Source organism: Protopterus annectens, chromosome 2.part2, assembly GCF_019279795.1.
Source record: "Protopterus annectens isolate FY-2018-M chromosome 2.part2, PAN1.0, whole genome shotgun sequence".
In the NCBI taxonomy this organism is placed as follows: Eukaryota; Metazoa; Chordata; order Ceratodontiformes; family Protopteridae; genus Protopterus; species Protopterus annectens.
Window position 1 is genome coordinate 1092132925 of NC_056730.1, and position 14347 is coordinate 1092147271.

General features: G+C 39.2%; 1 protein-coding gene across 1 annotated transcript in view; it reads left to right on the forward strand.

Moving 5' to 3' along the window:
- The window catches only part of SECISBP2 (SECIS binding protein 2), a 1593758-nt gene that overhangs the window by 797497 nt on the left and 781914 nt on the right, over positions 1-14347 (forward strand). Inside the window, exon 6 of the mRNA XM_044064311.1 lies at positions 10393-10525. Within this exon, the coding sequence (XP_043920246.1) occupies positions 10393-10525 (133 nt within the window). The remainder of the gene's footprint in view (positions 1-10392; positions 10526-14347) is intronic.

A 14347-nucleotide genomic window follows, 5' to 3' on the forward strand; every position in this document is an offset into this window, starting at 1 on the left:
TAGAGGCCTCTTGCAGGGCCACATTTACTCGATCTGTGATTAGGAGGCATGCCTGGTTAAAGGAACACAGTTTGCCTGATCATGTTAAAGATAGATTGCTAGATGCAGCTTTACAGCATGATTCTCTGTTTGGCATTAAGGCAGAAGAGGTTTTAAAGAAAATAGAAGACAAAGCAAAGTCTCTGCAAACTGTTAAAGACTTCTTACAAGTGCAGCCATCAAGATTCAGTAGACACTGGCCTACAAAAAAATTGGTCCTTTCCTGTGTCAGACAGAGTTCAAAGGGGCAAATCCAGATGCTCTAAGGGTTCCAGATACCAGGCGCAAGATTCATGCAGGTCAAAGCAGTGGGGCGGGGCGCTTCTACCTCCAAATCTGGAGGAGATAAAGCGCAAACCTACAGAAAACAATCCCAATGACTTCCCTCTGCCTACACCAAGCACTTATCTTTTGGCAGCACCCATAGGGGGAAAGTTAGCACTTTTTGCTCAAAATTGGCAGTTAATAACCCAGGACAAGTGGGTACTAAACATAGTATCACAGGGATACAGATTCCATTTCCACACTCTGCCAATGGCAAATGGTTGGCCAGATCTGCCAAAAAATCAATGGGCAGAGGCACAGAAACCAGTTACGTCCCTCATGGATATGGGAGCCATTCAGCCAGTACCAGAACAGGAAAAAGAACAAGGTTTTTACTCAGGACTTTTCTTGGTACCCAGAAAGGACAAGGCCTGGCGGCCAATACTGGATTTATCTGTTTTGAACACATACTTGGACATTCCAGAATTCAAAATGCTGACTTTGCAGCAGCTTCTGCCCATGCTGGGCAAGAATGCTTGGCTGGTGACATTAGACCTAAAAGAGGCATACCTACATGTCCCAATAAGACAAATGTGCAGAAGATACCTCAGATTCAAGGCTGGCTTAATGCATTACCAGTTTTCTGCACTGCCCTTTGGCTTATCTACTGCGCTCAAGGTCTTTGCAAAGTGCCTGGCACCAGTAATTGCATTTTGCAGACAAAGAAGTATACAAATATATCCGTACTTAGACGACTGTCTCATTCAAGCAGAGAACAAGGACATTCTTCTTCGACACCTGGCGTTTGTGAAAAGGCTTCTAACATGCCTAGGGTACACAATAAACGAAAAGAAATCACAACTGGTACCCTCTCAAACGATAACATTCCTGGGTGCAAGCTTGAATACAACTGCCCAGATGGCTTACATCATGCCAAACAAGCAAAGGCAACTGAATACTTCAAACTGATGGCAACAAAAGCCCAGTTATCTGCAAGACAAATTCTGTAGGTTCTGGGCTTCATGTTATCCTGCATCCTACTGATTCCGTATGCAAGACTGCATATGAGGAAACTTCAAGTGGTACCTGAAAAGTTTATGGAGTCAACATTCTCACAGTCTGGAAGCAATGATTCCTCTTATTCCCTGCCTACAACAGGAGTTTCTATGGCGGGCAAAGGCATGTCACCAAAACATGGGACGGGCCTTCCCTCTCCCCCTGCCAGCCAAACCTTAACAGACGCCTCGGATTATGCCTGGGGGACGTACATGGCAGGAAGATGCATTCAGGGCATATGGACCCCAAAACAAATGCATCTACATATCAACCAGAAAGAGATGCTAGCTGTTCAAAATGCCCTAACAGCCTTCAAGGACTTACTTCATCCAGGATAACTACTGATAAAGATGGACAACACCACAGTCATGTGGTATATAAAAAGCAAGGGGGCACACACTCATACCCCCTTTGCAGATTAGCCATGGCACTGTGGGACACAGCTTTGACCTACCAAATACATCTTCAAGCTCAGTTCCTGCCAGGAAAACAAAATACACTGGCAGACGATTTAAGCAGAAACCTTATGGATCCTCACGAGTGGAAACTAAATCCACAAGTCTTCAGCATGATAACAGAGAAATGGGGGAGCCCAGACATAGATCTATTTGCCTCTCCTAAAAATTATCAATTGAAAAGATTCTGCACAAGGACTTATCACAGACAAGCATGGAAAGTGGATGCCCTATCCTTCAGTTGGAAAAACCTATCAGTTTACGCCTTTCCTCCTCTGCCTCTTCTCCCCAAGGTCCTCCTAAAAGTCAGACAAGAGAAACCAAAGATGATACTAATTTCCCCTGACTGGCCCCGCCAGTACTGGTACCCAATCCTAAGGAACTTGTCTCAATACCCAGCTTGGATCTTACCTCAAAGACCTCAACTAATGTCCCAGCAAAACAATCAGATCCTGCACAATCAACTACAGACACTGAACCTGGCAGCATGGATGATCATGTATTTAAACAACAACACCTTTCAGTAAAGCTGTGATGGATGTCATATTTGGAAGCCAGAAGGCCTAGTACTAGAAAATCTTATGCTGACAAATGGAAGGGATTCTGTGCTTGGAATCAAGCACAAGGAACTGATAAAGAGAACCAAATATTCCTCAGATATTACGATACTTAACTGAGATGCTTGACAAAGGCCTATCTTTCTCATCAATTAAAATCCATTCCTCTGCCATTTTGGCTCATTACAATACAGAGGCACCAATATTTTCTCATCCTTTACTAAAGCAGTATCTTAGAAGAGCCAAAAATTTAAGGCCTCCTAGAAGATCACCATTACCTGCATGGGACCTCAATTATGTGTTGGAAAAGGTCACCCTGCCTCCATTTGAACCAGCTGCTACCGCTGATATAAAGTTCTTATAATGGAAAACAGCTCTGCTACTAGCAATTACTTCAGCAAGAAGAGTTTCAGAGCTACAGGCCCTCATGGCTATAGAGCCTTTTATCATATTTTACCCAGAGAGGGTGTCTCTGAGGACAAATCCTACTTTTATGCCTAAGGTGGTTTCCAGTGTGGCTTTTAACCAAACAGTTCATCTGCCAACCTTTTATCCAAATCCGCAGAACAAGGGGGAGATAATTCTGCATTCCTTGGACGTACACAGACAGCTAAGATTCTACTTGAGCAGGACTAAAGCTCTAAGAAAAACTGAGCAGTTACTAGTGTCATATGCTGCAGGATCAGAAGGAAAGGCTATTTCAAAGCAGACATTTTCAAAGCTGATAAGCCACTGCATCCGTTTCTGCTACCTACACCATGGTAAACCTGTGCCCAAGGGCATTAGGTCTCATTCCACCAGAGCTGCTGCTACTTCAGCAGCCTTTCTCAGAGGAGTACCAACTAAAGACATTCTAGAGGATGCTACTTGGAATTCTGTTCACACCTTTAAAAAGCATTATCATTTGCCTCTCTACATTAAGTCCAGGGCAGGCTTTGCCACTGCAGTTCTGCAGGGCCTTATAGCCACACCTAATGCTGTTTAGCTCCAGCCTCCCAACCATAGTTTTGGGATTCTACCCAAATGTAATGACTGCAACAGTGAAACACGAAGAACATAGTACAGTTGTGTACACCTACCATAAATGTAGATGTTCGAGTGTATTCACTGTTGCAGTCCAGGTTACCCTCCCGCCATCCCCCTGTCATTCTGGAGTTTATCTTTCCTTCTCTATCTTCTACAACCTATGTGGTGTATTTGCTTGTAGATGAAGGTAAAGTTTATATTGATGCATGTGTATGTATGTGTATATATATATATATATATGTATATTTTTTTTTTTTTGCTACCTTTTTGGGGGCACCTGACATCGGGGGCAAGAAAAACTAAAGAAAATGGCGTCGGCTGCATGTTTTATACCCCTGACGACCTGATGTTATGGAAGAGAAGACAGCAACTGATGCAGGACCCAAGACTTTGGAATTCAGGTCATTGAGGGCAACCTACCTGCAGATTACCCAAATGTAATGACTGCAACAGTGAATACACTCGAACATCTACATTTATGATAAGTGTACACAACTGTAATTTCCCCCTTTCTTTGGCCTTATGTGATTCAATGACCTTGGACTGTGGACCCCAGCTCCAGACCTTCTGTCCCATCCAGACAGACTAATTCATCCAGACATTCTGAACGTCAAGCTGACAGCTTGGTTCCTCCAGTTCCTTTAGTTGCCAGGCAACTTAACCTTTCTTCCCTGGTATGCCAAATTCTCCTTGCTTCTCATAAGCCTTCCACCCGTATGTATACTAGTAAATGGAAGAGACTTAACTTTTGGGCTTGTGAATGGGATATTGACCCCTATTCTCCTTATGTTGATATTTTAGATTTCTTGGCCTCTCTTTTCAATGCAGGAGCTTCCCCAGCTGCCATCAGAATACAGCTATCAGCAATTTCAAATTTCCATGATGGTTTGGAAGAATGTCCCTTGGCTTCTCATAGATGTTTTAAGTCTTTTTTAAAAGGGAAAATTTTACTGAAACCTCTTTTCAAAGACCCTACTCCACCTTGGGACCAGAACCTAGTGCTGCAAACCATTGTACAGTCCCCTTCAAACCATCTGCAGAGTGTGACCTAAAGTATTTGTCATGGAAAGGATTTTTGTTGGCAATCATCTCTGCTAGAAGAATTTCAGAAATTCAGGCCTCATCATGCAGACCACCGTTTCTGATTTTCACAAAGATAGAGTTTTCTACCTAAAGTAGTGTCAGAGTCTAACATCAGTCAGACCATAAATTTGCCAGTGTTCTTTCCAAACTTTTCAAACAGAGGTGAATACTGTCTGCATTTGCTAGATGTTCACAAACAATTATGCTTGTATCTTCACAGGATGAAAGACATGAGAAAATCTGGCTAACTTTAAGTTCTAGGTTTGGTAAACCAGTCAGCAAGGATTGTGTTTTCTTTATCTATAACAAGAAGAAGATTGCCTTGCCTAGTCCTGTTAAGGCACATTCTACAAGATCTGTAGCCACTTCAGTAGTTTACCAATCTAGACCTTCCAGGGATGATATATATGCAACAGCTGCTTGGGCTTCCCCTCAATGCCATTATTACTCATTAAAATTGGATTTGGTCTCTAGGGGAAGAGCTCCTTTTGGTTCAGTGGTGCTCAGGAATGTCCTTCCATGAGTTCTTCCAAGGTAGTTGGGGACTCTGTCCCATATGTCGAGGATAAAATGAAAATTAACATCAGATAAAGAAGTTATGTACTCACCATAATGTTCCATCTGTGTTGTCTATTTTCATTTATCCTGTACTCCCCTCCCTCCACCCCCTGGGCTTTGAATACTTTTTTGGTGGAACGGGTAACGTAGTTTTAAGTTTTCTGATCTTTAAGGCATAGCAGGTGTAGCTTCAATTCAGGCTTCCTTATCTATGATTTTTATATCTATTCTGCAAACTCAATCTGAGGTAATTGAACGAGAAGGATTGTGGGTAGAGGTGAAGCTCAAGAGTTTTTGGTAGCTGTAGCAATGGCCAAGTCGGATCCGATATCAGAACCGAATCCATACATCAAGGATAAATGAAAATGGACAACACAGATGGAATATTATGGTGAGTACATAATGTCTTTTTGTACTTCCTCAGTCGCTTCTTTTTCAAAATGGCCCAAGGTTTCTTGATATATATATATATATATATATATATATATATATATATATATATATATATATATATATATATAATATTGTGAATCTTTTGTGAATCTTTTGTATTAATGAACACAAATTTGCATTTGGAGCTTTTGACAGTTTTTCTTCTACAAGTATATTTCTTTCCTCATCTTTTTGTATATCTTTTGTCGGGAAATTCTGGGCTTCTTGCATAATAGTAACAATACATAATTTCTTTCTTTTCCTCAGTAGTCCACTCTGTCATCTTTATGGCTCTTTTTTGTCTTATTTTTTTGCGATTTTTGAGGACTACTACTTCCTCCAACAACAGGGGAGGCCATCCTCCCCCTGAGCCTGGCCTAACCCCATTGTAGGAATGTTTCTGTGTCTTGAGGTTTGTACATTGTCATTTTTTCCAGTCGTGCCCTAGTGTACCTACCAGAGTTGGCTACTTTTATATCCTGGGACTTGTGCACCCAACTATCTTTTTTTATTTTTTAACCTACTTGTGTCCAAGATGTATGCTATGTAAAATACAGTCTATATATTAATGTCGTCTTGGTGAGATTTTATAAAACTGGGGGGTCCACCTTGTGAAGATAATCACCAAGAGTTGAAAATTAATTCAATTTCAAAAATACTGCTGTGCTTTGCTTGCTGATTTTATCATCTCTCCATTTGGAGCGAACTGCTACATGCTGGCTTAGCCTATTCTTTACTGAAAGCTCATTTGTCAGCAGTTTGTTTCTGTCTGCCACTGAACCCTCCTTTAATCCAAAGAAAATCTATTCCTCCTCCTTGGGACCTTAAGTTTGTCTTTGAAAAACTGATTCAGGCTCCTTTCAAGCCTGCTGCCACTTATTCTTTGCAACATTGCATCTGGAAGACTGTTTTGATTGCTTTAACCTCCACTAGAAGAGTTTCTGAACTCCAGGCCTTGAATACATTTTTTTTTTCAAGAAGACAGGGTGCCTCTCCATATCCTGATAAAACATATAAAAAGGCTTTTCAGAGGTCACTTGAATGGATTTTATTAATCACCATACACCAAAAACACTCCAATTGTAAAAACGTACAAGAATACGAAAAGTCTATGACGTTAAAGTACTTAGCGCTTTCACCCTGAATCACTTCTAGGCATCTTCAGAGTACTAATAAATTGTGCAGCCAACTTCAAATATATAGATGTGTTTCTAATTACACAACGCCTACCATTAGTTAATTCATAAATAAATAATATTTTTAAAGACATATATATATATATATATATATATATATATATATATATATATATATATATATGTTTTATATACTTATTGTAACAGCACATTTGTTTAAATTGTGAACAATACACATTGTAATCAATATTATCAAGGTTGTCATAAGTATAAAGTTTAAAATAAAATAGAAAATAAAAAATACAGTGAATAAAATACTTCATGACTAAAAAGTGATGATTGTTTAAAAATAGTGTAAAACTAATAAATGTAATAAATTAGGATAAAAATGTAAATAAGGAATATAAATATATATTTAAATTTAAATATTATAAATTAATTTATAAAATATCATATGAATACATATTAGGTGTTTTTATATTGCAAACAACTAGGTTATAAAATGCAGGAAAAAGTTAGTGATAAACTAATCAGATACAATAGGATCTTTGTTTTAAAATACTAGAAATAGAAATGTGTCCATTAATGCCAGGTAAACAACTGGCATTAAGTCTTAACTGCCATAAATATTCCTTTTATTTGAGATGTTATGTGAATCACAAATACGTAGAATAGTAAAAACACCTACAAACCGAGAAGATAATCTCACCAGTACAGAGAGAGTTTGTTTAAAAGAATTAACTACCAAGGATAAATACAGAGTTATGAAGCCTGACAAAGGTGGAGGGGTGGTAATTATGACTAAAATAGATTACATTAATAGAATGACTAGTATGCTTGATGACGGTGAAACATATGAAAAAGTATCAACATTTGAGATGAATAGGGCATATACAAAGATAGACTGGTTACTTTATGACTATCATATAGAAGGAATGATTGATAAATCTTTATATGAATATCTCATTGTGGAACATCCTATTACTCCGTCAATTTTTGGCATTCCAAAAACACATAAAAGTGTTTCAAACTCTCCTTTTAGGCTGATTGTTTCAGCCAAGGGTTCTAAATTGGAAGCTATAGCTAGATATATTGATTATTATTGTAAGGATATTCTTAATCAATTCCCTCATATTATTAAAGACTCTTGGCATTGCCTGGATAAATTAAGGACTTACAATAAGGAGAACAATACTGACAATACTGTTATGATTACCATCAATGTGATAAATTTATTCTCTGTCATACCCCATAAGCTGGGTTTGGATATGTAAACAATTTTAGATAGTTACAGTGGATTACATACTGTGAAAAGTAAGTTATTGGTTGAGATGATGGAAATGGTTTTATTTAATAATTTTATGTATATGGAAGGTGAATATTTCAGACAACGCACAGGGGTAGCAATGGGGGCCAGATGTGCCCCCATTTATGCTAATTTGGTATTAGCACAATGGGAAACCGAAAGTATTTTTTCTTCCAGGTTCTGGTCAAAAATAACATTTTATGTTAGATACCTGGACGATATTCTAGTCTTTTGGAGAGGCAATAGGGGTGAATTAAATGATTTTATAAGCTACTTAGGTACTACATCGACCTTTCTTAATTTCACAACCAAAATACATGAAGATAAATATGAATATTTGGATATATGTATGTATTTTAAAAATGACCAAGTTGAATCTAATATTTTCCGTAAACCTACATATTCTAATTCCTTCCTTTATTATGACAGCTGTCATCCACATTTTCAAAAAAAGAACCTTGTAAAAGGTCAGATGGTTAGGCTGTCACGTATTATTAGTGAAGATAGCAATTTTATTTGTGAAATTGAGACCATTAGTAATATGTTTTTAGACAGAGGCTATCCATTAAATCTAATAAACCAAATAAAGAAGGAAGTTACGATGAAAAGGAATACTTTTTATAAACCTATTTTAAAATTTGGATTAAATACTATGCCCAAGGGTATTAACAGTACCGATATTAATAAAAGAGATGCTTTTATTTTACCATTCAATGAACATTCTGACACTATAGTTCAAGTATTAAATGATACTTGGTTAAGTGTTTTTTCCAATAAGACAGAATATAATGAAATACTTGGTTATTTCCCAAAGATTACATACAGTAGGGGTACCAATCTTAAAGAAAGTTTGGAAAATAACAACAAAGGCCGTGCATATACTATGTCAAAAATGAGTAGATGTGGTTTTTGTAAAGTTTGCAAATTTGTAAACGATGCTCCCTACACTATGGTGCAAGGTTATGGTAGATCTATTAAATGTCCAGGACATTGTAACTGCAACACCAAGATGGTGGTGTATTTAGCCACATGTGTTTCCTGTCCAGCATATTATGTTGGAAAAACCACTAGGAAATTGAGGGAATGCATCTTGGAACACAACAGGGATATCAAGAACAAAAAGATGGTGAATGCTCTATTTGTACATAGTACTAAATGTGAGAATTTTAAGCGATTTAAATTTTTTGTTATTGATAGAATTCCCAATTGTTGGGAAAAAGGAGGAGACTATGACAACCTGTTAGAAGCCAAGGAATGTTTATGGCAGTTAAGACTTAATGCCAGTTGTTTACCTGGCATTAATGGACACATTTCTATTTCTAGTATTTTAAAACAAAGATCCTATTGTATCTGATTAGTTTATCACTAACTTTTTCCTGCATTTTATAACCTAGTTGTTTGCAATATAAAAACACCTAATATGTATTCACATGATATTTTATAAATTAATTTATAATATTTAAATTTAAATATATATTTATATTCCTTATTTACATTTTTATCCCAATTTATTACATTTATTAGTGTTTTACACTATTTTTAAACAATCATCACAGCTTTTTATTCATGAAGTATTTTATTCACTGTATTTTTTATTTTCTATTTTATTTTAAACTTTATACTTATGACAACCTTGATGTGCTAAGTTACAATAAGTTTATAAAACATATATATGTATATATATATATATATATATATATATATATGTCTTTAAAAACATTATTAATTTATGAATTAACTAATGGTAGGCGTTGTGTAATTCGAAACACACCTATATAATTGCTGCACAATTTATTAGTACTCTGAAGATGCCCAGAAGTGATTCAGGGTGAAAGCGCTAAGTACTTTAATGTCGTAGACTTTTCTTATTCTTGTACGTTTTTACAATTGGAGTGTTTTTGGTGTATGGTGATTAATAATATCCATTCAAGTGACCTCTGAAGAGCCTTTTTATATGTTTTATCAGTTAACGTAGTTCGTGGTTACTTGAGCCTCTCCATATCCTGTCTCTTAATCAGTCTATCCAGCTTCCTTCCTTTTTGCCTTCTCCACAGTATGCTAATGAAAAGGTTCTTCATATTTTGGATTTGCATAGACAGCAGAGATATTATTTAGACAAAACAAAAGTTTTTTTATAAATCTTAACTTTGTGTTTCTTTTCAAGTCTGTTTGCTAGCTTAATGTAAGCACTGATGTTGATGCTTTGTCAGCAGGTAATGTGTTTTGTAAGGAAAAGGACAATTGTAGTTAATAGGTAGTTACTGGGAATGTAGTCCAGGAGACCAATGAGGAACCTAGGTAGTTAACCAATTGCCCCAAAGCATTGGCTGGTTAAGTGACTTGCTCAAGGTCATACAGTAGGAAAAATAAGGAAGAGGAACTCAAACCCTATACCACAGGAAGCAGCATGTTAACATGTTCTAGCTTTAATCCTATTCGCTAACTGCCAATCTTCTGTTCTGTTAAAATACTTTTCGTAGGAGTCATCCAAAAAAAGTGGCAAGAAGAGTGTAGCTCCAGTCCAGCTGTCCTTGGGAGACATGCTAGCGGCACTAGAACAGAAGCAACAAGTGCAAAAATCAAAGCAAACTGCTAAACCGATTGTCCTCTCAGGTGAGCTTTTCTGTAGTGGTTTACTCTTGTACAGGCTATTAATAATTTACAACTGTACTCCCAGAGTCTATATAACATGATGGTATAACTGTGGTAAGTTGTTTGTATGTTATAATTCTATTAGTTAAACAAACGTGATGTTTGTAACAGAACAGTGTTAAAACTTGACATTTAATATGACACTTTAGCTGTCTATATCATTTAAGCCACACTCCCTATATATTCCCTTTGTCTGTATTTTTTTGTATGTTAGAGTAATTTTTCCCATTGACTTCAGCTGGTTACACAAAGTATTTTATTTTCTGGTGCATGGGGCTTTCAGGTAGTTTTATTTGATTAATAAAATTGGAGTATAGTTAAATACTAGGCAGTCAACAGTTGCGTGAGTTTGCAAAATTCCCATTGTTGAATATGCCATTACCCCATTGATGCAATCTCTGATTTAGTATTTATATAATTAGCAGTGGGTGTGGGGGGGTAGTAAGACTTGTCCATCACCCTGCAAAAACAATTGTTTTTCACTTTGTTAAAAAGTAAATTTTACACGTACCAAGGCTGCTTCTCTGCGCATGCATACTGTCATATTGACATTAATGTTTTGCCAGTCAAAGCGGTTACGTTCATAGGTTCATACTAGGCTATCTGCCCTAGGGCATTTATAAGCCTAGCCAGAGTGTGTTTGGCTTTTGCCACCCATTTTAAATTAATTTTGCTATGCCCTTTTTCGAGGTTAGTATACTGTGCCTCTGTCTAACAGTGACACAGAAGTGATACCCGGGATAAACCTATGATCTCCCATCCACTCATCAAGATTCCTCTTGAAGAGAGTCAAGTGAGGGACTCTGCCTAACCTGGACTGGGATTTTATTCCAGAGTGAAGGGAGCCTCTGGGTTATGAATCTGTCCCTCCAGCATGTCCTATTTATTTCAGTGCTGAGGTTCAAGTCTCTCAAGCGCGTAGCTGGATGGGATTTGGATTTTCTGAGGTGCAGCATGTCCATTAATTCCGGGTTGGACATGGCTTTATACGTCAGGCACAGATCGCCTCTGAGCAGGCAGTATGCCACTGAGTAAAGCTGGAGTTTCTTTAACCATGCAGCATATGGCATCTGTTTGAGCCCTTTGATCCTCTTGGTGAGGTACTTTTGGGGTCTTTCCAGTTGCTGCAGGTGTCTGGTAAGGTACATCCCAAAAGGGGCATTGTACTCAATTATGGGCCTGATGAGGGATGAGTAAAGAGGCACAATGACCTCCCCTGTTCTAGATGTGAATCCCTTCATGATTAGGTGGGCTATATAAAATGTTCTTCTAACCACTTTGGCCACGTGGTTGTCAAATGAGAGATTGCTATCAACTTGGGTCCCCAGGTCCCTAATTACTTCTTCTGTACTTAATGGATTACCACCTATGTGGTAATTTGTGGGCACTTTGTTTTTGCCAAAGGGGATGACTATACACTTTTTGGCGTTTAGCTTGAGGCCATGGCTCTGGCGCCAGTTGTCTGTTTCTATGAGGCCCTTTTGCAGGATGCTTGTGTTGGCTGGAGAGTCGATTATGGCGCCCAGTTTGCAGTCATCTGCGAACTTGGTCAGCCACAGTCATTCCGTGTTGGCCTGTACCTCCGAGAAATATATACCGAACAAGAGAGGTCCCAGGACTGAACCTTGTGGGACGCCACTTGTAACTGGTTTGGAGTCTGACATGGCTCCAGCAATTCTAACCATGTGTGTTCTGTCCTTGAGCCAGTTTGCAACCCATCTAGTGACATAGGGGTTTATATTTAAGCTGGTGAGCTTATCTATAATGCCCGGGTGGGGTATTGTATCGAAGGCTTTTGCGAGGTCCAGGTAGGCTGTGTGGACCACCTTCCCCTCGTCAATGACCTTGGTGACTGTTTCAAAGAAATCGACCAGGTTTAAGAGGCAGGATCTGCCCTTAACAAAGCCGAACTGGGTAGGATCAAGTGTCTGTAGGCCCCCAATATCTTTATTTATGAGGTCCATGATGATCCTTTCCATAGCTTAGCAGACCAAGCTAGTCAGCCTTATGGGGCGATAGTTTCCAGGATCCATTGAGACACCACCTTTGTGGAGAGGGACCACTGTTGCTGTACGCCACTCTTTGGATACATATCCTGTAGTAAGGCTGAGATTGAACAGTAGTTTTATGTTTGGGTTTAGCTCTCCTTGGAGTTCATGTAGGACGCAGCCCGGGACACAGTCTGGTCCCATTGATGCTGTGTTTTTTGCTTTGGAGAGGGCGGCTCTTACCTGAGTATCTGAGATGTCAGGGGGGCAGCACTCTGCTGGGATAGATGTTTGCCCTTTTGGTGGGTTTGGTGTATTTTTTGTCATTTTGGACTAATTCTGAGCATATCTGGGAATTCCCACCCAGGTTCCTAACATAACTAAAGAAAGCCTTGTGATTATCCTTAGTGTCCTGTGCAATTTTTCTCTCGAAGCTGGCCTTAGACGATTTTAGGAGTGCCCGTAGTTTTTTGCTAATACTGATCAGAGATGCCTTCCCTTTTTGGGATTTTGCTCTATCATGTAGTAGCTTCCTCCTTCTATTGTATAGTTTGTTTATGGCTGGGGTCCACCAGACAGGACGTCTGCCTTTGGAGGATTGGGTCTTGGTTTTATTTGGGATTGCAAGATCCATGCATTCCTGAAGGTGTTCATAGAATGCATTTATAAAGGATTCTGCAGTCTGAGCTGTATTTTCCACAGGCCCGGGGGCCTTGAAGGGATTCCACCTCGGTTTTGAGGAGTGTGAAATTTGCTTTAGAGAAGTTTTTCACTGTGGTTTTCTGGGCAGGGGGTGGGGTCGGGATGTGAATATCCAGTGAGATTAGTTTATGGTCTGATCTTACCAGTGAGGGATACACTTCTGGTCTGGAGCAGAGAGTCCCCATGTTGGTGATTATCAGGTCCAGTATGTTTTCCCCTCTTGTGGGAGTGGTAAGTTGTTCCATAGCATTTGAGTTTATAAATTCTAGGAACCTTTGGGCTAGGGTGTTGGAGCTAGAGTAATGCTCCCAGTCTATGTTTGGGTAGTTGAAGTCGCCCAATATAATGGTGTTTGGAGAGACCTTCATATTTTCCAGTGTTCTCAGGAAGGCCGAGTGGGGTTCCTGGGTTTGGGAGGGTGGTCTGTAGCAGGCTATAAACTGGAAGGCAGTTTTACCCACTGTTAGTTGTACATGGATAGTCTCTGATGCTTCGTGCTGTGCCACCAACCTGGAGGTGTAGATATCTTTGACGAATATTGATACTCCCCCTCCTTTTGTGGTTCGGTCCAAGTTTTGGGGCCGAAAAGCATGGTATGAGGCATAACCTGGTAGTGCTGGGGTGCTCTCAGGAGCCTTGAACCAGGTTTCTGTTACTGCACAGATATCGATGTTCTCCATGCTAAGGAGAGTTTTGAGTGCGTGCATCTTGAGGTTTAGACTTCTGGCATTGAGTAGCATTACTCTTAGTTTCTTATCCCTTGTGATACCTATGGAGGTGGGTTTGTCTTTTGAGCCTTGCCTAAAAAAGGCACTATGGGGATAGCAAGAGCTTTTGCCAATATCCAAATGCCCAGGGGTGACAGGTGCAAGCCGTCCCTAGCGAAGCATCGTGGCTTGTCGAGCATGTCATCCCAGGCTGACAGGCATTGGATCCCCTTTGAATGACACCAATACTTAAGCCAATTGTTGAAATTGATCATCTTGTCTTCATATTGTGGCATCATTCTTGGTGAGGGTAAGATGCTACTCAAGGTCAGGGTCATACCGGCTTGGGCTACATGCTCAGAGAGCTCCTCTATGTCTCTTTTCAT